Below are 27,742 nucleotides of genomic sequence, written 5' to 3'. Positions count from 1 at the left end.
GTGCATGTTCTCTACCCTTGCCTACTTGGCTGGTATCTTTAATTCTAAGATTTCTTCCATTGTGGGAATGAAATCAATATTTTTGGCAGCTGAATTCTCCAAGGCTGTAAAACATTCTCCAAGGCTGTAGAACAGTGGTGACGTTGCTTTCTGTGTTTCACCTTCTGCCTCCATCCTCAAGCACCCGGTGAGGGACCTCGGCCCCCCTACAGTGGGTCTCCTTTCATTGAAATTCCTACTTTGACATCGTAGGAATGGGATCTTTTACTAACACGAGGGTTAAAAGTAACATTCATTGTAATCAGTTCCAGCACATTTGTCTTTCTGTTGTCTGAAAGTTGAAAGCTGCTGTATTGAAAAGATAAAGAAGAAGCTAAAATAGCAGACGTTTTACTAACACTGTCCAAGGCAATATGCCAGTATGCTAACTTTACATGCTATCGTTGGTGGTGCTCACCGCATCTCTTCAAGGGGGATGTCCTCTTTCAATAAATAAAGAAATGGGACCACAGAGAGGTAAACACTTAGAGTTAACATCTGCTGAACACAGGGATTGCTCCGAGTGCTCTATTTGCATTTCTTTCTCAACATTCTTATGAAGTAGGTTATCTTGTTTTCCAAGGAAACCAAGGTAGAGCTCAGTAGAGTGATTTGCCGGAGAACACAGGGCCATGATCAAAGGCTGTGTGCTGTGTTCTATTATTTTCTATGTTTCTCAAAACAGGATGCTAACAGAAGAGTCAGGGATTGTAGGTCAGTTTTCTGTGGTTCTAAAACCTGTGCTCTCCAAGGCTGATGTGCAGATAGTCTTTACTTTTAGAATTTCAGGCACTTTGAATGGTAGGGAAATCTTTAAACACATACTGGGTGTTGAGCCGAAGTGGGGGTCCTAGGGAAATTTGTGAGTAGCAGGGCTTGGGAAATCAGAGAGGACTCTGACAAAGTGACATTGGAGGAAGCAGAAAGCCTCAGGTTTATATTTCAGAATTGCAGAGGATGGGGCCTGGGGATTTAGCTCAGCAGCACAGTGCCTGCCTGGCAAGTACAATGTCGTAAGTTGGATTCCTGGTACCGGAAAACCCCCTCCCCTCCAAAAAAAAAAACGAGAATTGCAGAGGAAATGGGACAGGATTTCATTTTCCTCCTGTGCGTATCTTCACTTCATCTTTCTCTCCTCTCTTCTGCATGACAGGGTTTCCTTAATTCAGGAACCAGAACACACAGTTCTCTAATTCAACAATTCTGGGAGGTAAATTGATGCTCAGTAAATGTTTGTTGAGTAAGTCAGGTTTGGTAACCAGCCCGGAAAGCAAATTGTGGTTTGTAAGTGATTTACTGAATTTCAAATAGCTGGTTTGTCAAGGAGCTTCTAGAACACAATACGTTTACAAATTAGACAGTGGTTGTTTGTGCACACAGGGACTTCCAAATATACAGTAGTAAAAACGGAAGTAAATGTGATCCTGTTATTGTTGTCATTTTTATTACTATTATTATTAGATTTATTTGGAGAGCTGGGTTTTAAAATATGGCAAGCCATCCTGACTTTCATATTACTGGATTAATTCTCTGTCTCATTGTTGTGGTTAGATATTTGAAATTCCATTTTATAGAAATGCTCATAAAAGCTAAAGCAATTCCTCCTCTTCCCCAAGGATCAGAAAAACCACTTTATTGGGTGTTTTATGTATTACACTTATGACAGCTGCTGAAATCCTCTCCACTGCCACTCAGTAAAATCGATATCATACTGGTATCAGTTTACCAAAAGCTGTTGTCCTTTTACCCATTGTGAGGTTTAAAATTGGGCTATTACCCCCACTTGTAGTTTTTACTGTGAAATTAACTAGATTTGGTCAGATATTAGATATGCGAATCTCAGAAAATAGCAGCACCTTTGCTTTTTTTTTTTTTTTTTCCTGACAAAATGCCATCAGGAAAGAACACTTCTGATCAAGTGCCGAGCCGAGCTTCCTTGTTGGCAGAGAGTGTATTGTTGGGAAGTTAGTCTAAGGTTTGTGTAATAGACTTTGTTTTTTAAATGCTTGCCTTACCTTGGTTTGACAGCTTAGATTGGTTCTTGCTCTCATCTCTTTCCCCATATTCCCTATCCGGTGATTTCTGACCTTTAGCATGAAGATCATGTGTGTCAAATTTTCTTTCAGAGTTAACTTATATGCACTTAAACACATAGCATTTTGCACTCACTTTTAGAGCTTTGAAGGACTCAAAATGCACTGTTTAAACTTAAAACCCAATTCAGGGAAATATCCATGAAGCCTGCAGGCTAACTTAGGTCAAATCAGTCACCCATTCTGTACTTGGATGGAACTTAGTTCGCATTTCATCTTTGTTCGTGTAGGGATTGTAGTTTTCTTTTGTGTCAGAGAGTGTGTTCCTTTTCTCTTTCTGTTCCTTCAATACCGAGCACACAGTGCAAAACTGAGCCAATACATTCTTCACTTAGGAATTGATTAAATAAGTGAATGAAGTAGACTAGAGTGTAAAATTCCATGGGGACAAGTGCCATTTGTGTTCGTACTGGCTGCTGTGTGCGCAGTTCCTAACAGTGTCTGGCCCATTGGAAGGACTTTGTAAATATTCCTAAGTATGGGAAGACTTAGGTCTGTTTATTGGAAGTGACTGAGTTATGTAACTCTTCTGGAGACTTCATGACAAAGTAGAACGTGTTTTATATCCACATAGTTCGGTTGCAAAAGCTTCAGTCGCTATTCCCAACTCTCCAGAGCTTGTTTTAGTTAAAATCTTTGTATTGTTGTTGTCTTTTCCCATTCATCCTAAATTCCACCACTCTGTGTTTTATTGTCTGTATACTCACTATCGATTGCAAATACCACGAGCCCTCTATTCCGTGTCTTATACCTTTGCTTTTTTTATACGTATTTTTGATCATGGAACACAAATAGGTAGAGCTCTGTGTGTCAAACGTTGGGGCAGATTGCTGGTCATGCAGATGGAGCACTTATGCACCTCCTACTGGCCCATACAGCAGAGAATTTTCTGAAGGAGGAGGTTTATATGGACACAGAACATTGTAGTGAAGTAATTTAGGTCTAACAAGAAGCAGAAAATACTATGAGAGGGCAGGTGAGTTCTTCATCCTCTTCCCTGTGGCTGGAGTGTTTCTCTCTAATGCTTTTCCTTCTCCCCAATAAATATTTATGTTGTACTTAACCTTTAAGATCCAGCCCAGATTTTTCCAAGTTTTTCTGAATATATACTGTTGGATTTTCTTCACACACTCTCCTGCCCCAATAAGCGTTCTATTTTATTTGTGAACATCTTCCATTAAATTAAATATGTTAGATTAGGAGCCTCGTCCTTCCCAGTTTTGTGCCTTCACAGAGTTCTTTTCATGTTATAGGTTTACTGAAGGAAAACACTTATCCTTTGCTTCCTCATGGCACTCCCCTACCAACAGGCTTCACCTCTCCACATGCTTTGTTTCTGCTCAAGGACTTCAAAGTCACTCTTGTGCTGTTTGTTACGTACATGTTGGGGTTGGTTGTCACAGCAACAACTGAGTGGTTGAAAAGTTGTTCTTCTATTTAACTTCTCTATTTTGAATTCAGAGTGAGGAAGTCCTGGGTCACCCAGAAGGACTCTTTGTCTTTAGTCAGACATAAGTGTTTGTTTCTTTGTAAAAATCCACTTACTGTTAACTCATCTCTTATTTATGGCAGTGTTCTCTACTTAAGTATCCAAATCTTTGTTCATTTCCATTTTTTTTATGGACTCCAAACAAATGGTTCTAAAATCATTATAAGACTCACCAAACTTGATTTTTCTGCATTTCTTTACTATATTTACCAATGTCTTAGGATCATGTGCTGAAGGGTCTAGTGATTGAACTGCTTATAAGAAAATTTGAGAGCTAATGAGGCAGTACAGACACTACAGGCAGTGTCCTGATACTGACTTCTTGGCACATAAAAATTTTTAGATTGTAAATATTGCCCTTAGTTTGGTTTTCAAAATGCTATAGGCACAATGGATTCCTTCAGCACATTCTTAAAAAGTGCTGTTGACAGGTTTGGTAATATTAACTGACTTCTAATCTTGAAAAGTATGCTTTTCCAGTTTCCTAGGAGTCAGCCTGATTTCCAGGACAGAGCCTCAGCACACTGTTAGCACTGGAGCTAGCCTCAGGGTTGGCACAGGTGCAGGGCTGCCGTATAGTATGCGGGAACCTAACACATAGAATTAGAAGCAAATGTTTTGACACGAAGATTTAGATTCACAATTAAAACAAATAGACCTAGATTCAAATTTCAGTCTTGCTACTACCTGGTGCTGTAACATTGACTTGTACTTACATGTTATAGGTCTTTGTTTCTACATTTATAAAATGGAGATAAAAGCAAGAATGGGATGAGATAACACAGCACATGGTAATTGTATATCTCAGTATAATTTGTACAGCATCTGCCAGCTGATGGCTGAGGAATGGTGTTGTGTTAGTTAAGCCAGTAGAAGACTTTTCTTCAGCTGTCTGGAAACTGAGTTACAGCTCTGTAATTTGCTATCTAGGATATCTCTGTCTTCCGTGGTACTTTTTTTTCTCCTATCTAGAAAACCAGAACATACTCTGATCTGTCTACTTCACAGGGATTTCAGAACAGCTAAGCTAACAAATGAAGGAAAAATATCTTTGAACTGTTTAAGTGAAAGGTGCCACAAAAATCAAACAGAGTTCTATAGACATTCTATACTCAATTTAAAGCCAGTCTGACATAAATTCATTATAAGAGTCCAGGCCTTTGTGACTTCATTCTTTGCGATAACCTAACGGTATTAAAACCTTCCCCTGATGTGACAAGTGTCCAGAAGTATTGCTTATCCAAACAGGAGAGATTGCTCTGAGAAAATAGCGTACCCAGACTTACATCAGATCCTCTCCTTGCAGCCAGAGTTCAGTGCTATTCTCAAAAGACGTATTTCCTGTGAGAAAGAATTACAAAATATGCCTCTTATATTAACTGTCATATTTCAAAATACATGCTCCAGGAATTGGGGAAAATCTTAAATGTACCAGAATTAAAGTTACACATAGGAACATGAACCTACAAGTCCTTAATAGATCAGAATTTTAAAGATGTAAATGACCTTTGAGGTAAACTAATGGTTTTTTGTCATCCATGAATGAATGATGTTTAAAAGCAAAACAAAGGCATTTTTATTACTATACGTGATGCAGAATGAATGCATTCATCATGGGAATTTCTATACACACAAATGGCATCCTGGTCTTTTTACCCCCTTTTCCCTCCTGTCCCTGTCTTTTCCCTTCCCCAGGTCCCCTGCCTGTCTGTCTCCTTGTTCCCTATCATTCATCTTTTATTTTGCGTTTAAGCAAAGTGTTTTTTGGAAAGCAAATATTCAACATGTTTTTGTCATGAGTGAGAGATTGAATATTTAACTAAAATAAAGAAACAAAACCATGTAGCCATTTGATGAGACTTAGAGATCCAAAACAAGAGTAATTACTTTGTATGAGATAGTACAGACTCAAAATTTTTAACATCAGCTGAGTTGTAGGAACATACGAGAAGCAGAAATACATTCTTAGATCTTGATAAAGCTCATAAGAAGTTTTAATATTTAAATTCTGGAGTCTATACTACTCCATGGTAAAATTAAGATAAAGTAGAAGAAAACAAGAATGGCACATGACATCTACATTGGAGCCTGGTTAATCTGACAGAGTGAGTGTGTTCCTGAATTAATAAAATCAGTGATAATTTCAGAAAAATAAAAAACAGTTGTTTTCTAAAGCAGAGTTTTCAGTTGCTCAAGATTTCTTCATCATCATTTCAAAACTTTAACCTTGCTTCACAGATCAGCATGGGGTTCCAACAGTTTGAATACTGGATCCTGAGACACGAAAGGTCTGCTTTTGAAGTCATAACTCAGCTTAAAATTTTAATTTCCCTCTTGCAGAAAAGTTAATGATATTTATTCCATCTTGTAGAAATGTTGTCCAGTTAATTGACCAAAATAGTTTTAGAAAAGGTGCAGAATAGATTATTTTGATGTTGTTCTGTGAAGAATTAGATGCCAGAGTAGATGTGTTTGTACATTTGTGATGAGTGTAGCTAAGGAATAAACATCTTTTCTTCTTCTAGGGTTGTTATTTAATAAAGAATTTCCATAATGTACTGCCTGAAGGCATGGAGTTAAGTTTTTTCATTCCTTTGACTTCAAATAATGGAAATTACACGTGTGTTGTTGCATATCCAGAAAATGGACGCATCTTTCACCTCACCCGGAGTGTGACCGTAAAGATAGTAGGTAAGTATGTCCTATGTTGAGTACACACAAGAAAAATACAGTAACCTTATTCTCACTCTTAATAATTTATTACATACAAACTGTGTAAGAAGAGATATATTTTTGTTCATTGCACTGTCCTCAGAGCCTGCAGCAATTCCTTGTACAAAGTAAGCATTTACCAATTATTAGTTGAATGAACCATTCCAATATGTGAATGAATGAAATAAGGCTTATAGGGGATACAAAGTACACCAGGCAGATTGGTGTTCAGATTGTAACACTTTTGTTTATTGGCTATATGACTTTGATGAAGTTCTCCAAGTTACCTTATCTGTAATCTGGAACTAAAATTACCTAATTATTGACAGCATTACAAGTAATACACGTATGTGTTGATGGAGTTCCAGGCAAGCAATGGAGAATGAATGAATCATATTAATATTATTGTCAAAAAAGTGTTTTACTTGTTTGGGTTAACTATGCTATATCATTCTGTGTACTGCTGTTGTTGCTGTTGCTGCTGCTGGTGATATTTGCTAGCAGTTCTCAACTATGCTTTTGCACTGAGGGAACTGAGTGAAAACCAGGGAAATGGAAGAGAGAGTTCCTTGGCAGAGTTGGAACTCCTATCAGATCTAGATATCAAGAGAAAGGATGTCAGCATATGTGGCTTGTAGGGGCAAACCGTAAATTCCACCATGTCTATACTGTTTAAAATAACATGTGTGAGTAATATTTTTCCATACTCATGCTTGACTAAATGGAAATGTTGGCTCCCAGAAACAGGAAGTCACTCGTTTAGAGACACTCCATGAGTTAGTGGAACAAGTCACTTTAAATCCTTGCTTGTGTTCAGGGCTTTTTCTACAAGTCAGACACTAGATTTGGTGTAAATTACCAGAAAACAAAATGAAACACAGTTTTAACATAGTACAAATAAAATTCAAATCAAATAATTTTGTAATCATTTCTCTCTGCGTACTTTTCAAGTAATGCTGGGGTGGAGATTAATTCAGGAGAATGCAAATACTACAAGAATGAGTCTAACATGAATGGATTTTAGAAGCCATGAACTACTTAAGCTTATATTCATCTCAGCAGTTGTTTCTAATGTACATACCTAAGTGTAAATTTGACAAGAGGTGTGTTGTAGATATACCAGTTGATAGACACAGCCTGGGGTAAGAGGGATTTGTTGAGTCTAATTTTCAGCCAACACTGGTTAACTTTTATAAAGCTGCAAAGCGTTTAATACTTGCTGCCTGTCACTATTGGATGTATTACTTCATTTATTCCTCATGCAACTCTGTGAGGTGGGTTTGTATTTATCCTCATCTTAGAATTAGGGAAAATTTGCTTTTAAATAAAATCTTGGGTTCATATGGTTAATATATGGCTATGTCATGATTAAAACCTGTTCACTAAATCTTGCAAACCTAAAAAAGTCACTAGAAGGTTTTTTTTCTTTCAATTTAGAAATACAGATTATTCTAAAGAGCAGTAATCTCAAGAGTAGACATGCAACTGATAACATCAATTAGGTAGATGTCTGTTGCTTTAAACTTTCCATTTGTGTATGCATTTATTTAAAACACTTAACTGGATCCTATACTAGACAGTCTGAGGATTTTGTAGGTAAATATTTAAATAATATCTCCAAAAAAATAACTCCAATAATCATGAATTATAAATTGAAAATACCTATTATCATTATACTGTGTGCTAATCTAAAAGGAGGTATTTAGAGAAGAAATAATTAAGACATTAAAGCTATTAATTATACTGTACATGACGTAAATGAGAAGTCTATCTCGTATAAGCTTTGGAAGTTAAGGACACGAGTTAAAAAATCGATCCTGAAACATGGGAGGAACTCATTATGCCTTTTTTAGTGCCTTTATAAAGAAAAAACTTGCTTTACTGTGCTCACAACGCTTGTCACCAAATGTGTGAGTTTTCCACACCTAGTGATCCTGCGGTTCTCTGAGGATACCATCTGTGTTTCCTACCATTTAAATCAATTTGATACTGATCACTTGGAGTTAGCACAGATCCCACAGTTTAAAGGCACAGTCCCACAGGGCTGCCCTGCTTTTCTCCTTCAGATACCAGTTGCAACAGTGGGTCCCCAGGTCCCCTGCATTTCTGTCCCATGTGCTTACGAATTGATGGTTCCTACAACTTCCTTCTTAAATTCTGTGATTTTTTTCTGTAGTGGCTTACAAAACTCAGGAAGGCATTTTACTTACATTTACTAGTTTTTCATAAGGGATACTATGAAAGATTCAAATGAATACCCAGGTGAAGAGGTACACAAGGTGAGGTCTAAAAGGACCCTGCGTGAAAGCGCTTCTGTCCCTGTGGTACAGGTGTGCACCACCCACTTTCCAACTTCACATGTGGATGTGTTTCTTCACCAGTGGGATGCTCTCCAAACCTCCCTGTTTTAAGATTATTGTAGTTCTATTATATAGACATGGTTGACTAAATCACTGGCCATTTGCAATCAATTTCTAGCCTTCTCTCCCTGGAGGTTGGGGTGTGGCGCTGAAAGTTCCAGACCTTTCTGTCACACCTTGCTTGTCTTTCCTGCTTCTAGCCCTCACTCTGAAGCTTTTGAGGAACCAGTGACTACCAGTCATCTGATTAGCACCCAGAAAGACACTCTTCACTCCAGAGGGTGGATCCAAAGGTTTTGAAAGCGTTAGGTCCCAAACTGGGGACTAATACAAAATAGCAAAGAGCTAAGACAAAGGTATTCATATTCACCGTAACACTCAGGAAATTAAAAAGAATTAGGAGCTATGTGTCAAGAACCAGTAACAGAGGCTAAATATATACTCTCTAGGATGTTACACTTACTTGCTTGCTTTAATTGAATGAAGTGCAGTAAATATATATAAAACTATGGATCTTAGGAATTGAAAAACTGTGCCAGGAAGTTGGATACAACTTCATAGAAGATTAATAAAGCCAATGATTTAACATGATCTTTCTCCCTCTATTTTTTTTTTTATTTTCTATATGACAGGCTCTCCAAAAGATGCATCACCTCCTAAGATTCATTCCCCCAATGATCATGTGATCTACGAGAAAGAACCAGGTAATTTATAGCCGTGAAACTGAATTGCAGTTAGAGTTTCTTAATTACAAGAAGTAAAACGACGAAGTTAGCAAAAGACAATAAGGAGCTATTATAAAGAAATGCATGAGTTTAAATTGAAAGGCTGTTGGCAGAAACATAGGCAACTCTAGGGATGAGCTACTCAGGGAGCTCATGGGCCGTCAGGTTGGGGATTCTCTGCCCTTCTGTCTGAATCTGTGCCTTTTCCTAGTAGCAGTCTTCCTTTGCTGATCACTGATTTCTGGTTGATGCACACTTGACTTTGCACAGCGCTGTGCATTGTAGAGACATAAGCATAAGACCGCCTTTAAATTTCGGTGCCACTAATAAAGGGCAGAGGGTGGACCTTGGAGACCGGACTGTGACTGTCATAGGGAAAAATTGATACAGCTGTTAAACCTGCATACAGAACACTGTCAAATGTTTTCTCTAGCTTCCTCAGTCTCCTGTTGGTTTTTATAATTTTTCAATCTAGATAAAAATCATATGTCACTGACCAGTGAGAAATAATTATGTTCTTCTGACTCACAGCCTCACACAATTAAGTGAATAGAGAATAATGGAACATGGTAGCATTTTTTCATTGTATCCATTATGACAAATTCAATCCAGACACAATGACTGATATAAAAGCGCATTTTTTAAAAGTGTACTGAAGGCAATAGAGTCGGTGATTAGTAAAAGTGGAGAACAGCACCACCGAAAACAGAAAATACTAAGATGTGTTTGCAAATCATTTAACTAATGATTTGCCTTAGTTAAGAAACAAATAGAGAGCACGGTAGTTGTCTGCTAACTTCAAACTGAGTTTGTTAGATTTGGCTGTGGCATTTTATAGGAATGCAACATTCTTCTGCCTGTCAGGGTCAATGGTTAATCTTGCTTGTAAAAGCATTCCTGGATTCATCCTCACTTTATCTTCTTCAGTGAAATATTGGTAAGGAAAACTGAATCGGACTGACCCAAAACCCATGCATTAGGATGGGGACTAGTATATGACCAGTCAGCCAGATAAAGCTAAGTTCTAATTAAAGTGACAACACAATTTATCATCCAAAGCTAGACACTTCTGGAGAATGAAAGCTTTCAGTATTAATGGATAGAAAAGCATGAATAAAACAACTATTCTAGGCAAGCTGAGATGGGAGATCTAGTCCCAAATTCTGGCCTATAGAGTGTTTATTAACAAATTGTCCTAGACATGTCCTTTAACACTTGTAAGTTAGAGCTTTTGCCTAAAAAAAAATCCCATAATGTTTTATTAAGATTTAATAAGGATGTTAAAAGATGTAACTATTGAGCACAGTTTTTGGTGAGTGTATTGCTGCTGCTGCTGTGGTTTCTCCCTCTCTCATGCCCTCCCTCTCTCCTTCCCTCTCTCCCTCCCTCTCTTCTCTCTGAGGATATCCCTCTCAGAAAAGAGCTAAAGATGGCTTAGAATTTCTATTTTTAAATTGTCTCTAAGTTTACTGACCAGTTTGAGTATTTCAAGACAAGACCTCCTTGAGCGGCTCTCTTGGTGATGATATCTTCTTTGGCAGGGACCAAAGATCTGGAGACTCTTCCTGTCACCTTTTTCTTAGCAAGGAATTAAAAGAAAAGAGTAGCCCATGGAGGTTTAGCACTATAAAGGATATGGTCAGAGTGTGAACACACACTGCCTTTTTAGAGCATATTTAGATCATATTAAAATGGTCATGCTATAGTAATTTTATATAAAGTTATTGATCTTCTTTGTTTTGGTTTTGCCTGTTTGTTTGGCTGGTTTTGGAATGAATAACAGTATATTACCTGTGGTAGTGTACTGGAGAATTAGATCAATATAACCAACCACGAGAAAGTTACAAACTAATGGGTTAACTTCATCTGATCATTTGTTTGTGTTTTTGTTTCTGTTTTAGGAGAGGAGCTCCTCATCCCCTGTACAGTCTATTTTAGCTTTATTAAGGACTCTCACAATGAGGTTTGGTGGACCATTGATGGAAAAAAACCTGATGATGTCACAGTTGACATAACCATTAGTGAAAGGTATCATAGCGGCCGCAAGGAAGTGCCTAACCTTTGCTCCTCAGTCTAAGGCTATTTGATATATACTAATCATTGAAAATAAAAATTTTCATTGTTACCTATCATTTACAAAAACTGTGAAGATTTTCAAGTCTTTAATAGCTCTATTCCCAAACCACAGCTACCGCACCTGCAATCCAAGAGCCATATGCCATCTAATGTCTGGTAAAGGATTGAGTTAGAATGTCCTGTGGCTTGCCATCTCCACTGTAGTTTCCCTATTGCCTGCCATTGTCTTAAGCCTAGCACAGTTCACACGTTTATGATACTCACTTAGAAGTAAGTAGACTGCCTATCCTGAAGGAATGAACAGGTTACATGGAGGGTTGTGAACACATGAAAGTAGTTGTTAGTCTTTGGAGTGTATGCATATGTTTGTGTGCTGTAGAAAACTGTGCTTAATTATTATAGGGCAGTGATCATACATTTCCTATTTTGTTCCTCCTTAAATACATAATCATTTTTTAAAGGTTGACTAAGTACCTTTATGTTTTTAGAATTTTATTCCTGCCATTGTCTTAAGCCTAGCAGCTTAAGCCTAAGATGGTTGAGTAATGATATCATTCACTTACAAGACAACAACATGGGGCATTTTATTCTTAGAAAAACCCTTAATTTTAAAAAGAGAAATATGTTTTTAAAAACATACTATTTCTGTGAAAATGAACTACACCGCTGGCAAAGAGCAGTTGGTTCACAGCAACTATTAACAAAATTAGTGTGTAACCAATTATATGATGAAAGGATTCTAAAATCTTGAGCTTTATCGCTTATGCATACATAGAATTCAAAAGTTGGATTTTTTTATTAATAATACATTCAGAATTGTGCATGAGTTATAAAATGGTTACATTGTATTGGATACTTGGTTCCTTACCAGGTAGGTTTTATAGGACTAACAGTGATAGAGTCAACACTGCAGTATCACGTGGTAAGCACAGTGATTTGGAAAGATTGCAGCATAAGAAGATGTAAAAAGGGATTTTCTCTTTAAAATAAAAAAAGATTTAGTCAGTTTTAGGGTTCAGTTTAAGAGCTTCTCAGAGGATGCATTACCAAAATAAGGATTTGGGTAGCAATTACCCAGAGAGAGAAATGGACAGACTTCCTGGTATGGGAAACATCACATGCAAAGGTTTAGAGGTTAGAGAAGCAAAACATAAAAAGATGTAACCTTTCCAAAACTGAATTACTTTTTGCAGAAAAGAATTTGTGAAACTTGTGGCTGAAGGCTCCAAGGAAGAGTTACTGATCATTTTAAGAATTCTCATCACTGCATTCCCCTTCCTCATAGAAATAATGAATAATAATGAAGTCACCTTCCTCCTTGCTGTAATTGAGACGTGTTCTCCGTGTCTGTCAGAGCAGCAGAGTGAAGCTTAGGCTAAACCAATCAGCACCCTTAACCGGATTTGTAGGAGTGATACACAGAAAACCTAATCCAACACAGAACCTGGATGGCAGTCAAGTATACGAGCAAAGTAGTTCAAAGGGATTTTAAATCTTGATCTTAGACCCAGAGCACTTGATCTTTGCCTCACTGAGTTTGGATAGATTTATTTTAACAGTTTTCCTGCTCTGAGCCATTTCTTTTCTTTATAGTGTTAGGATTTAACCATGACCAAAATATTCTGTGTTCAGCATCCAAGCTTCCAGAATCACTGAAGTACAACAGCTGCTACTGTGAGATAATAATGATACCCTCCACCAACATTTATTAAGCTTTGTTCTTCCACATAGCCATGCACATATTCAGTCCTCAGCATTCTCTGGTAACTTAATACATGCAGTGCACTGTGTAGCCCTTACTACTTTCCTCTTTTACAAACACAAGAGGTGCAAACATGAGTTTCCTTGCCCAAAGTATGTAGTGGTAAATGGGAAAACCGGCAACAAAACCAAAGAGGTCTGATCACTAAAGGCATACAGCATCCTGCATCCAAAGTTTGCGCAAAAGAAACATTTTGCTTTGAAGACAGAGCAGTAGTAAGCAGCCAGTATTGAGATTTGCTGTCAATATTTGGGGGGTGTACAGTATAGAGGGTGAACAGTAGTATCCATATCTAGTTGTTCCTTTTTATAGACATGTTACCCGCAACGCTGTCTGTAACTATTCTGCCCGCCCTCACCTGGGGGTTCTGTGGCTGTTTCCTTGTCTGATTCACACGCATGTGCAGCCCTTGGGTCTCACAAATGCTTTGCTTTTTCTTTCCCCTCTCTCTAGTGTAAGTTATTCTAAAACGGAAGATGAAACAAGAACTCACGTTCTGAGCATCAAGAAAGTTACCCCTGAGGATCTCCGGCGCAACTATGTCTGTCATGCTAGAAATGCCAGAGGAGAGGTTGATAGAACAGCCATTGTGAAACAGAAAGGTAATGGATGCTCCCAGCAGAGGAATCTGTGAACTCTGTGAACTCCGAGTGTAACTTAGTGGTGACGAGGGGAGGGGAGACTGAGAACAAGAGAGCTGCTGCACCTAGCACAGCCTCTGACGCGTAGCAATGAAGCAAAATCGAATGAAAGAGAAGGTTTCCATCCACATGAAGATAAATACTACTCAAAACTCATACTTTTTTTTTGGCTATCATGGGGATTGAACTCAGGGCCTCCTGAATGTTTGTCAAGGACTCATGAGCTGTAGCCCTAACCCCTCAAAACGTTCCTAATCATGTTAATATTTTAGTGCCCAAATGTTGCTAAAAAAAATCCAGAGGATCATAATAACGAAGCATAATTTTATACCTATACAGTCATGAAAATAAAAAGAACATATTCAAAGCTATCAAGAATATACTAAGACTGATAGTCACCTGTTGTTTGTAAGACATGAAGACACTTAAAAATCAATAGCAGAGTTCAAGAGTCATAAAAATAAACTTATAATCCAACCTAATTCTTATAGTATTTTCCTGAATACTCATTGTACCCTTAAAGAATTATCTATAATAATGAAACACACACACAAAAATAATGAAACACAAATAGCAACCATCTAATTGCATAGAAGCAGTTAAGTAAGATATAGAGTGCTAGTTCTCAAAAATATATAATTTTTAAAGCACTCTTTAGATACCCTGTATTGATATTTAAGTAGTTTTATAATGTATTACCAGCTATAATTGCTTAAATGAAACTTAAATATGATTTTAAATATTGTAAAAGTGATTCGTATGTTAAATTGTCTATATTTTTGGATAATAAATAAAATCTGTGAAGCCTTCTTGTGTGAGCCGTTGCTCTGAAACAGACTGTTGAAAGATCTCTTTGGGCCTTTTCCCTAATACAGAATCCCACTCAGTCCATCCCTTCCAGAAAGTTTTTTCCATTTTCTGGAAAAGAAGTAATGATGTCATCACACTTGCAATCAGGTCATTTGGAATCATCCTGGATCCTAGAATTTTACAGAGCTTAAAATATTTATATCAAAAGTGGAAGAAAATTAGTTTATAACTGTTCCATTGTGCACTGGGACTGAATTTTTTTAAAAAGCTGATGAAGCAGCAGGGTACATCTGAACATTTAATTACAAATGAGAAACAAATGAGCGAGACCGGAAGTGTATGCCTCTTAAGAAGTCTTGGTTGGTTGGATCAGGATAAGTCATTGTTGCTGCTACTTGGTACCTAGTCTAAAATCTGATGTACATGGTGCTACAGCTTCCCAGTGTCAGTTCCTGAGAACTCCGATGGGAGTGATTATGAGCCTGCCCTACTGATCTTCCGAGTTTGCATAGCCTGCTGAAATGCTAGTTTCTGTGTATCTTAACTCTGTGGTCGTGGTAAAGTCATGCAATCTCTCCGAGCACCAATTTCTTCATCTTTATAGTGAGCTAAATCATATCAACACCCCAGAAGACCATTTTAAAGAACTCAAAGTAGATATTGTATATAATAATATATATATTAAATATCCAATGAATGTTACCTCTCATTATGATTTCCACAAGGTTTTTGTAGGTGTTGTTTGACAGAGGGTTTTTAATCAGGTGCATATCGTTATACTCTAGGTTTAACATAATCAGATTACTTTATCTCAGGAACCCTTCGAGTCTTTAATATGGTAGCTAGCATTTGATATGAATATCCGTGGGGTTTATGAAAGAGGGATGTTTCACATACATTTCACTTGAGATTTCTTAAGGATGGAACATTGTGTGGGACACTTCTTCTGAGGCATGTATTCTAGGAAGCAATTATGGAAAAATGACAGAAATTATTAATGTATTGTCAGAATAAAAAAATCAAATCAACCAAGTAAAATATTTTATTTAGGAGTGAAGCACAAGTCTGCCATCAGATCTACTTGAGCAGGAGCTGGGGATTTAGCTCAGCAGCACAGCACCTACCTGGCAAGCACGAGGTCATGAGTTCGATTCCTGGTACTGGAAAAAAAAACAAAAAAAAAAAAAAACAAAACCAAGCAGATCTACTTGAGCAGCTCCTCTGGTACAGAACTCCCTGATCCATGGGTAGTGTGGACAATGTCAGGGACATGAAGGGAGGTGTGGACCCAGGAGGTCAAATGAATTATGCTGAGAGTCAGACCTTTTTAGGTCCAGTGATACCAGAGGGATTGTGTCTCTGTTTATTTGCTTAGCTTCTGGTCTGGGTCAGCTAGTGCTGAAATTCAGAAGGGATGTCTGAGCTTATGTTCCTTCTTCATATGTACTAGTCCTTTGCTGAATTCATTCACAAGGCATTCTTCATACTAGGATACACAATAAGAGAAATTTACTAAATAAACTTTATAGAGAGCACAATTTCATTTAGTCAGCTAAAGCAAAGTCTAAAAGAAGAAGTTAATGTAAGCACATTAAATGTGCACTTGTTTTATAATATGATAGTGAGAAGGATTAAAGGAAGGTGTTTGCTTAACTCTGAATCTGCCAAACCTGTTTTCAAAGAGGTTGTATCCTTTTACACTGTCTCTTAGAATATGCACATATTGCACTTGCTATGCTTCCTCGCCGACTTTTGAACTTACCAAATGTTAAAATTTTAGCAGTGCTAATAGATAAGTAGTGGTATCACATTATTTTTAAATTTGCATTCCTCAGATACTAATGCTATTGAGCACTGCCTCATAAACTTATCAATCACCAAGTAATAATCCTTTTTGTAAAGCATTCATGAAGTCTTTAGCCCATTTTGTTACTGGGTCATTTGTTTTTAATTTACTGAGTAATTGGCCACACACAGTTTGAATTCAGATCTTTCTCAAATATATAATTTTGCATATTTTATCCAGTTTCTAAATTCATTTTTTGATAAACTTTTTAAAAAAAATTCTAAAGTTATTTTATCAATTTATGTGTAGTTGTTTTCTAAATCCTGTATTAGCAGTTTTGTCCACATTAGGATAGAAATATCTTACAGTTTCTTCTAGAAGATTAGTATATTTTTCTGTAATTCCTTTCAAAATATTTATATTCTTATTTATATTTTATATCTTACATGCTATAAAATATAAAGAAGTTTGTCTTATTTTTGTTTTCCCAAGTAGGTAGCCAGTTATTTCACAGTCATATTGAAAAATCTTCCCATTTTTGCTGAATTATTCTAAAAACTTGTCCAAAAATTCAGTAGACTCTGAGGTTGGATCTCTTTCTGCATTCCCCATTGTGTTCTGTGAATCTGTTTGGATACCAGTATGATTCTATCTTAATTAACATGGCTTCCAAGTAAGTCATGAAATCAGATGCTACACATCCTCCTGCTTTTCTTCCCAGATTAATCTGACTATTTTAGGAAACACTTGTACAGCTTGTTGACTGATACATATACTGGGGTTTTGATTCAGACTCTACTAAAATATGAATCAATCTGGAGAAAACTGAAATCTTAAAAATACTGCTTTCCATCCATGAATGATATATCTTTCCATTTATTTGTGTCTTTATTAATTTTTAAGCAATAGTTTTTCTTTCTTTTTTTGTAGATTTGAAGGTACAGGTCTTGTACACATATTGTTAAATTTATCCTGAACTATTTTGGGCTTTGATGCTATTTTAGGAGTACTCTTTAAAATTTCAATTTCAGTTGGTTCCTTGAGAACTCCTACAGGAGCAATTATTTGATATTTATATATTAATCTTGATCTTTTGACCTTCTAGATTGACTACCTAAATGGTAGAGTTTTTGTTTGTTTTATTCTCTCAGTCGCTTAGGATTTTCTGCATACTTGATCTTCTCACTCCTAAAGAAATAGATTTTTAATTTCCTTTTTCAGCTTGATATCTTTGATTACTTTTACTGTCTATCTGTTTTGGGCCTCCAATGCGGTAATCAGTAGAAGTTAGGAAAGGGACTCATCTTTGTGTTATCTCCAATTTGAAGACAAGCATTTACACTATATCATATTATTAAATAGCTTCTATCTGCATAAGGGATTAAGCTTCTGTTTTTAGTTTTCTGAAGAAAAAGTTTTAATGCGGGTGTGGAATTTTGTTGAATTCATATCTCCATCTATTGCATGGTTCATGTGAGTTTGTTTTTCTCTTTTGAATCAGTCAGTGTGATTTTGAATCAGTCGGTAATTTACAGTGATTGATTTTGAAAAGTTCATCCAGTTTTGCATTCCTGGAATAAACCTTCACAGGAACATGTCTTGTCTTTTTAATATTTAACTTGATTTGCTAATGTTTTCTTAAACACTTGTGCTCATGTTAAAGTTTTTGTGCATATCAGTGTTCATGGACGACATTGGCTTATAGTTTTCATTTCTTACAAACCTATGTGTAAAATTGTTGGTAGTTTTGGATCATTTTTTAAAAATTACCTATTGACTACCAGGGCCTGGGGTTCCTTTTGTAAGAAAGCTTTGAATTTTAAGTTCAGTTTCTTTAGAAGGTATTCCAGTTTCTGTCTCTTCTTGTGGCAGTTCTGGGAATTGTTCTTTTGAGGAATTTTTTTTTTTAATTCATCTAAGTATTCACAATATTGGCATGCCTTTCCTGTAACCTCATTTCTTCTTGTCGTTGTATGCCTGTAGAATTACCAGTGAGGTTTGAATGTCATTCCTGATATTTGTAATTTGTGTTTTCGTTTTCTATTCTTCATATTTATAGTCTCAATTTTAGTTTTTGCAGTGAACCTATTTTCATTTTTTCTACTGCTAAGATATATTGTATTTCATTAGTTTTACTCTTACTTTTATTATTTTCTGTTTGCTTACTTTGCTTTTTCATCATAAAATGAAAGTTAATATTATTGAGTAGAAGTCATTCTTCTTTTCCAATGTAAGTATTCAGAGCTACGGATTTCTCTCAAAGGATTACTTTAAAAAATTAAAGAAGTGTATTTTCATTATCACGAGTTATGCTGTCTTCAGATTTTCATTTTCATTTCTTGCTGACCCATGGTTATTTGGAAGTATGCTGCTTAATTTATACATATGTGCTTATTTTCTTGATCTCTTCATTAAATGAGGTATGAAATTTCATTTTAATTTTACAATTAACTTTATATTCACTCCTGATAAAATGTGATACTGCATAATGCTATTATGTGTAGGTAATTAAGGCATAAATGTGGTCATAAAAAGTTAAGAAGAGGGCTTCTCTGACTTCAAAGCCAGCTGAGAAAACCATGCCAGCTCTCCACAAGCCATAACAATGATCTTCTGGATTTCTGCAGGATCTGTTGTGATTTCACCCTTTTCATTCCAGTGGCATGGATTTGAGTCTTTTGTTTCCTTTTTCTGATAAGGTTGGCTAAAGGTTTGTCAATTTCATTTAATCTTCCAAAGAACCAACTCATGGATTCATTGATTCTTTGTATTGTTGTCTTCGTCCCAATTGCATTCATTTCTGCTGTGTTCTTCATAATTTCCTCCCTCCTATGAGGTTTGTGCTTGACTTACTCTGCTTTTTCTTAAAGCTTGAGGTTCAACATTAGGTGATTTATTTGAGCTTGCTCTTGCTTTTCTGAAGTGGGAATTCACCACTATAAATTTCCCTCTTAGGACTGCTTTCACTGTGCTACATAAATTCCCATATGTTGTGTTGGCATTATTGTTTCATTGTAGAAACTGTCTAATTTCTTAATTTTATCTGTGACCCATTGTTAGTTGTTCGGGTGTTCTTTATTATACTTGGATACCAGTTCTTTATCAGACACATTTTGCAAATATTTCTTCCCAGTCTGTCACGTGCCATTTTCTTCCTTTCCTGGAACTTTTGTTATATAATAGTGCTTACTTTTGATGAGGTGAGGTTTATACTTCAAAGTCGTGAAGTTTCACCATTTGTATAGGCCTATGAGCTGCCTCTATTTTTTTACTGATTGGTGTGAAGTAGAAATTAAATTTTTTATTTTCTTTTCATGTTGATAGTCATTATTTCCAAAACAACTTATTAGATTTTTTTTTCCGTTATGCTGTTCTGGTGATTTTGTTTATATTTTCACTGGATGTATAATTTTTGATTGAAAAATTTTTCTTTATTTTTTTATTTTAGCTCTTGAAAATGTTATTTTCTCCTGGCTGATATGATTTATAAGATGAATTGGGCAATTTTTTTGTTATTACTTCTTTCTTGAGTGTCTCATTTCTCATTCTTGTGGCAAATTGTGGGATGGTTTTTTTCTTCTTCACTGTTTTGAGCAATTACCATATCCTCAGGTAGGCTTGTATTTGTATTTATCTTATTTATTAGCCTTTCCTGTTGTGCAAGTTTAAGTTTTCCATTTAATGACTAAAAAATTCAGTCATTATTTCTTTAAATATATCACCTGTCTCTGATTATTTTAGTCCTAGAATTGTATTTATGTTAGATCATTGAAAGTCTGGGCTTTGTAACTGTTGAATTTTATCCCACCAGTTAGTTGATTTCCTTACATAAGAGCTTTCTGTTTGTTTCATGAGCTCATGTATCTGTAAGAGTAGTCCTAAATGCCCTTCTCTGTAGCCCCTGCTTCTAAGGCACAGCCTCTCAGAGGTGTCGGGGCAGCTAAACAAAGTTTGTTCCTCTAAGTGGTCTGGGTTCAGCTGTCTCTAGGCGTTGTTATGTTCTTAGAATTATTCAACTCCTTGTTACTCTCTGACTGGCCTTGGAGAATATCACCCTAAATAAGCACAGACTTTCATCTGGCTAAAAGAGTCTTGATGACATCACGTAGATTTCTCAAGTTCCTTTGTGTACAGTTCTTTTCTCTCTGGTACTCAGGCCAGTGACTTCAGTTTAACATAAGAGCATTGAACTCTAATTTTTCTTTCCTTTAGTTCATTGCAGCCATTGTCTTCTTTTGGCTTTCTCCTTTCTGTGCTATAGCCCAAGAAGTATCTTGAGGCAAAAAGCCAGAATGATCATGGGGCTGATAATTCTTGTGTATTTTTCCCTCAAAAATCACAGTCATATGCTCTTAGTTGTCCAATTTAAGAAAAACTATTATTTTAGATATTATGGAAAGAAAGCTAGTCTAATATTACTTTTCTATGCACAAAAACTTAAATCCAGAACTTTTAACACACTATTTCCAAATTAACCAGGTCTAACTGGGCATGGTGGTGCACGATGTAATCCCAGCACTCGGAAGGTTGAGGCAGGAGGATCACTACAAGTTCCAGGTCAGCCTGGGCTATAAAGTGAGTTCAAGGCCAGCCTGAACTGGAGAGTGAAACCCTGTCTCAAAAAGACAAAAAACAAAATAAATCAAAAGAACTAAATCAATGAAGTCTCCAGGTCAACTCAGCCATAGCTGTCTTGTTAATTATCATTTACATAATGTGTGATGTTTGTTTAAAATTCGGGAAGATGATCATTACTGAAGTTCCAAAACTTAGAAGGAAATCCCTGCAATTTAGCACTGAGTAGCCACAGGAAACTCTTGAAAGTCTAAGCAACTGGCATTTGGTTAGAAGACTCAGTATTCTAGAAAGAAAGATTCTAATTACTGCAATGAAGATGCGTAACTTAGATTTCCAAGGAGATGGATAGTTGTAGAACTATAACTCAAAGTGGGGGAGAAATTAGAGGTGAAGTGTTGAAATATTTTGCACAAAGGTTATTGGCTAGAGATCTGTAAAGTTTGGAGACAAATTTTACTATAGAACTGCAGAAGGAATGGAGGAAATTCTGACTCAAGGAGTAAAAGCAAGCCCTTGACTATATCCTGAGTTAGAGTCATAGTGAAATCAGTGGGAGAAGGATTCCTGGAGTCCAGTTGGGTCAAACTGCACCACCTGTCTCCTATTGGTCTGGTCAAATCATTGTGCCATAATGCCAGGGATTCCAGTCGGGGCAGACAGAGAATGTAGACTGAGGAGCACTGTTTCCGCTTTACCTGAAAGCCTTGTGTGGCACTTCCTGTACAGAGTTCAACTGAGTGGAAGAATCAGACTGGTGTATTTTTTAAGAGTCCAGTTAGTTGAATAGTACTTGAGACTCCTTGATATTAAGATGACTACACAAAATACAGTCTGTATCTGACACATGTGACTATGTGACACAAAACGTAAAAGCCCCATTAGAAATAAAATAGGAAGTAGTAAAATGAATGTGGTAGAGAGAAATTTATGAGGGTGATGGACCTCTTGGTCATTAAGCAAGACGTCTATTGATACTTACAAAAAAAAAAAAAAATTTCAGGTAAGTCTAGCCAGTGACTTTCCCTAGCGCTTGCCTGATTTTGTGTAGATGAAAGAAGTGTCCATCCAGACAGAGCTCAAATAACTGAGCAGATAATGAAAATAACAGCAGGATTAGCCCAATGTGCTGTTAACATAGTACGTACTCAGAAACTCCAGAGACACGATGCTTTTTAGTCCAGCTACCCAAATTGATCTCAGTAAACTCTCAGTAACTACACTGACATTGCTTCTGGCATTGTATAATGGAGTTTTCTTATGTTGAAGGACCATTTCTCATGGAACGCATACAAGAGTCCCTGGTAATAATTTCGCACTGCTGAGTCTCAGGCTATACCTGGGGCAGGATTAATATCCTGGGTCTGAGATAATGAATTGACAACTCTTCAGCTTGCCTTTTTTTTTTTAGATATGGTCAGGCTCAGCTCTAGGATGTCCAGTGTTTCCTCCATAGGGTTCTAAAGGAGATGGTTTTCCCACTAGTATATGGTCAATAATTAAACATTCGGGCATACTGTGGAAAAGATGCCTGCACTTGGGAGAGTCTCAGTAGCTATAGCAGCTCTGAGTCAGACCCTTCATGTCTTGTTCCAGCAGACACTTAACATTTGCGTTTAACATGTACACCTGCTGCAGGTGCTCCTACCACTCTACCTAAGGTACATCCACTGGGCGAATCTTGTCCCTCAGTCACCTCTACCATATTACCTTTATTTTTAGCATTCATAACTATTTAAAATTAACATATTTATGGCCTTATTTGCTTACTTCCCTGCCTTGGACTGTTAACTCCAAATGTTTAAATCCCATTTCTGTTTTATCCACCATTCTAGAAAATAACAGATGTCAATAAGTAACTATCAAATCAATTTATACCTAATGTAAGTCACTCCTGCTTTAGATCCAAAAAATATTGTGCTTCTTTTTGATATTCAGACATTTTGTTATCACAGCTAATACAATAACCAGAAGTTTCTGATACCTAATGTAAAACTAGGCTTCTTTTAAATATACCGGAAGTACAAAGTCTTATATCTGGAAGTGTTACTTGAAATACTCCATGTTCTAGGAGTAAGATGAAAGAAAAAAATTCTCCCCTTGGAAGATTATGAATATAGGGGCTGGGGATTTAGCTCAGCGGCAAAAGCGCCTGCCTGGCAAGCGCAAGGTCGTGAGTTCGGTTCCCGGTACTGGAGAAAAACCAAGCAAAAAAAAAAAATTATGAATATATAGTTTAGAGGAGGGTGAGTGGGTGCCAAAGCAAGCCTGCAGACAAATACAGTATAAAAGCAATGCTGTAATAAAATCATAAACAAGAAGAACAGAAAGTTCTACTGGCAGAGCTCAAGTTACAAAGTTTTATTCTATGAAACCGCATACAAAGTAATGATATTTGAGCGTGAACTTGAAAACTTAAAAAGGAAAGAACTATTTGCCCCAGAATTACCATAGAGCAAGGCCTTGATGTTAAGTTTTCCTAAAGTTTTAGAGGAAAAGCTAGAAGTAAGTGAGATAGGAAGGTGGCCCAGTATTTGGTTGTAACAGGCTTTCTTAAAGGGATAATGAATTAATACCCAGTTTTCAGTGGAATCAGAATTATCTCACTCTTTTCTGATAGTTTAAAAAAAAACTGCTAAAGTGTCTTTGATTTGAAAATAGCCGTTATATGTGGAAATACATACATAACAAGATTTTGCAAGTCAATCTTTCAAATGTGTATCCTAAAAATGTGGATATGGAGGATCCTTCCAGAGCCAAGCATGCTCAGTATTTGGTAGTTGACCGCCATTTTTCACCAGAGAAAATAAGATTTTTGAATTCTACTTGCAAACAAAGAAAAACAAATCAAATTCCTTCCATATGACACTTTGCAGGGGCTGGGGATTTAGCTCAGAGGCACAGTGCCTGCCTGGCAAGAGCAAGGTCGTGAGTTTGGTTCCCGGTACCGGAAAAAAAAAACCAAAACCAAAAAAAAAAGACATGACACTTTGCAAACTAAAATCAATGAAAACTCACTAAAATTTTTACTCAAATCAGCTGCTCCAACAATTAAAATTCTACCAATATGATGGGATTCTCTAGGTAGGACTCCTGGAACTCCTTCCCCAAAGATGGCCTACAGAATGACACTATTCAAAAATAGTTTTGAGATTTCAGTACCAAATGGCATATTGAGTTAGATATCCTCCTAAATCCTTCTCAATATTAAGATTCTCCTTAAATTTGTGTATTGTCGAAGTCTATAAAAATCATTCCACAGTTAAAAAGACCTTCCATGCCAGGTGTTAGACACACACACAAAACTAAATATGACACAACCTAATATTAAGAATAGTCCCTAAACTCTACCATGTTAACTCTTTGTTCACACACAGAGGTCAGGTTCATGATTCAGCTGCTTGGCTTTTCCAGCTATTGCAGAGTGATGGGTCAGCATGATCACTGAATGGAAATTAATTTGGTTTTGCTGTTGTTTTTATTATGATTTCTTTTGGTAGCACCAAGATACACAGTGGAGTTGGCATGTGGTTTTGGAGCCACAGTCCTGCTGGTGGTAATTCTTATTGTTGTTTACCACGTTTACTGGCTGGAGATGGTCCTTTTTTATCGGGCTCATTTTGGAACAGATGAAACCATTCTAGGTAAGGAACGGAAGTTTCCTGTAAATCTCTTCTATTGTCCTTAGAAAATGTTCACTCAATAAAACCTAGAGTAACTGGAAGATTTAAGTAGATGACCTTTCAGTTCAACCCTTATTATCAAAATCTTTCCCACATATATTATCACCCTTTTGTAGATCGGTGTGTGATTTAATCTAGAATAGCATTGTCCAAATAGAAAATAAGCAAGCTATTTGTTATTGCTTGAGTCTAGACATCCTCTTAAAGCCTCATGTGATCATAGGTGGGTCTTTTTGGAGGTGGCTGGATCTAGGGTTTGTGCTACTGGAACTAAGAAAGTTATGTTGGGATTGAGTCAAGGTATGAAGCTAGGATTAATGGTGTGGGTGCCACCTGCCTTAAGGGTAAGTAGCCTGAGTAAGATATTAGAGATGGAAAGATCTGTGGTCATGGCTTGTTGATTGCTGCTTACTGCTTGGAGGCTTTTGCTCTCTTCTGCCTCCATGACATGTTTCTCCTCTGTGATGCCCCATTACTATGCCACTCTGCCTTGGAGTCAGGCAGTTATGGACTGAACCTCTACAAACTGTGAGCCAAAATAAACCTTTCCTCCTTGAACTTTGAATGTTGGGTATTTTATCTCAGCAGTGAGGAAGGGTAACTAAGACATCAGATAAGAAATTTAATTTTTTCTAATGCCCTCATTAGAAAAAGTAGAAAGAAACAAATCAGAGTAATGATTTGATTCTGTATAATCATATTGTTATTTCAACATGTAATTGATATTATAAGTTAATGAAAGGCATTTAACATTCCTTTTGGCACTAAATACTCAAAATTTAGAATATATTCTATTGTGTACTTATACTGTACCTCAGTTTACACTAGCTCTATTTCAAGTGTTCAATAGACACATGTTTTGGGGTACCTGTATTGGACAGTGCAAGTTCACACTATTTATATTCAAGAGTGATCCATCAACCAGAAGTATCTGCATCATCTGGTGACAGAGGGAAAATTTTAGATCCAATCCCTACTAAATCAGGATCTACATTTTAGCCATATTTCCAAATGATTCCTGTGCACATTAGTTTAAGAAGCACTGCTCTAGTGAAAAAAAAATTGCCCTTAAATATGAAAGAAGCATTTAAACATACAGATTAGGTCTACCCATAAGCATTCTAATACAGTAGGCTTTTGGAAGAGGCAAATAATCTGTATTTCTAATGACTTGTGACTTCTATAATTAGGCAACTGGGGGAAAGATTATTCCATTGAGTATAAGTATATTTTAACTGTAGTCCTTTTCAGGTATAATTTAAACACTGTCAAAAAGTCTTACTTGATTTATAATACTGATATATATTTGAAGGATATACTATGACAGGGAGTAGGGATTTTCTAATGGCATTAAATGCTAGCATCATTGTTCTGGCAATTCACAGTTGAGTGGGCCAAACCTTGCTCTTTCTCCAATAGACTCAACTAAGTGAGATTAGATTAGGGAACTGTATAGGTCAGCTTTCCTGTTACTGGTATAAAATGCTTGACAATCACAATTTAAAGGAAAATGGGTTTAATTAGGCTCATGGTTTCAGAGGTTTCTGTTCATGGTTGGCTATCCCGAAGGCAGGAACGTCAGGGTGGAAGGGAATGCTATAGTCAAGCTGCTTGCTTCATGTTGGGCAGAAGGAAAAGCACAAGAGAAGAGCCCTAGAGAGAGGAAGGGTCCAGGGCCAAGATATAGACCTCAAAGTCATACTTTTACGACATGCACAGATACACCATGAAGTATACTTTATCAAACCCAAGGGAGCTCCCAAGGTAATTCAGTCAGCAGTTAAAGGCACACAGATAAAATTTGAACTCAAATAGCTGTTTTGCCTGGAGACTGTCACATGTGGAAAATCACATTGAATCTGTCACATAATTAATGCTTGTAAAAAATAAAACTGTCTAATATGCAGAAGTTAGATTTGAGAAAAAATAACACTATTAATAAACTTTCCTAATTTATATTGGATCTGTGCTCCTTTTGGTAGATGGAAAGGAGTATGATATTTATGTATCCTATGCAAGAAATGCTGAAGAAGAAGAATTCGTCTTACTGACCCTCCGTGGAGTTTTGGAGAATGAATTTGGATACAAACTGTGCATCTTTGATCGAGACAGTCTGCCTGGAGGAAGTAGGTATTTCAGATGAGTACAAATGACACCAGTCTGAAAGGCAAAGGTGATCCTTAACTTTAGATCAGATATGAGACTCATAGCTTATATTTGCAACTTTGGATATTTAATATGCAGTTTTTAAAGGAATAGAGATTTCTTTAGAATTAGAACCACATTATAGTATGTATACTATTCAGTCCAACTTATGGTTTCAGAATATTTGCCCTCGTAATTTTTAAGAACACCTTATCAGAAAACTGGGTACAGGGTGTATTAGAGCTCTGCCCAGGTACCACAACTTTCAAAATTCTGTTTGGTCACATTTAGAATTTTAGGTTTAAGTTGATCCCCTTTGGTTGGCTTAGAATTTCCTTTTTACAAAGACTAAATTTACAAAATAGGTTTCTTTTGCAACCTGAAGTTTACTCAGTTTTATTAAAATTGATTTGCAGGAGAGAGTACATCACTGGTAATAGTTAGGATATTTCCCTTCATCATTTGTGCATTTCCTTCCCTTTTTTTTCTGGCAAAGTAAGACTATTCACATTCTCCTTTTCCTTAGTTCTGCATCCTGCTTCTACCAATTATTAATTGGAGCTGTGGTGTAAAATTGTATAAGGCCAGTATATTCTAGGTATGAAAAAGAAAAGCTTCAATTGCTGGATATTTTAAAACAAAAATATATATCATCAAGTTCAAAGGGTGACACCCTAAGTGATTCGAGTCTTTTTAAATAAGTAAAATTTATAAGCCTGCTATGAAACTTCTTACCTTTGAAATTTATGTAGTGTCTCTGATCTTAAGCATGACAAACTCATTTGCTTCCTCAAAAATCCTGTTTACATTAGTCATTTGTTTATGTGGTTTTGAAAGAACATTATG

At 36.6% G+C, this 27,742-nt stretch overlaps 1 protein-coding gene across 5 annotated transcripts in view; it reads left to right on the top strand.

The window, feature by feature from the left end:
* The window catches only part of Il1rap (interleukin 1 receptor accessory protein), a 127,562-nt gene that overhangs the window by 89,812 nt on the left and 10,008 nt on the right, over positions 1–27,742 (top strand). For all 5 annotated transcript variants that reach the window (XM_013513510.1, XM_013513508.1, XM_005383222.2 and 2 more), the window contains 6 exons: positions 6,147–6,312; positions 9,326–9,397; positions 11,320–11,446; positions 13,710–13,858; positions 24,569–24,712; positions 26,734–26,877. In XM_013513510.1, the coding sequence (XP_013368964.1) occupies positions 6,147–6,312; positions 9,326–9,397; positions 11,320–11,446; positions 13,710–13,858; positions 24,569–24,712; positions 26,734–26,877 (802 nt within the window). The remainder of the gene's footprint in view (positions 1–6,146; positions 6,313–9,325; positions 9,398–11,319; positions 11,447–13,709; positions 13,859–24,568; positions 24,713–26,733; positions 26,878–27,742) is intronic.

Source organism: Chinchilla lanigera, unplaced genomic scaffold (genome assembly GCF_000276665.1).
Source record: "Chinchilla lanigera isolate Chin_1 unplaced genomic scaffold, ChiLan1.0 scaffold00019, whole genome shotgun sequence".
NCBI lineage: Eukaryota > Metazoa > Chordata > Mammalia > Rodentia > Chinchillidae > Chinchilla > Chinchilla lanigera.
The sequence above is the reverse complement of the archived record's forward strand: the minus strand, read 5'-3'. Positions and strand labels throughout refer to the sequence as shown.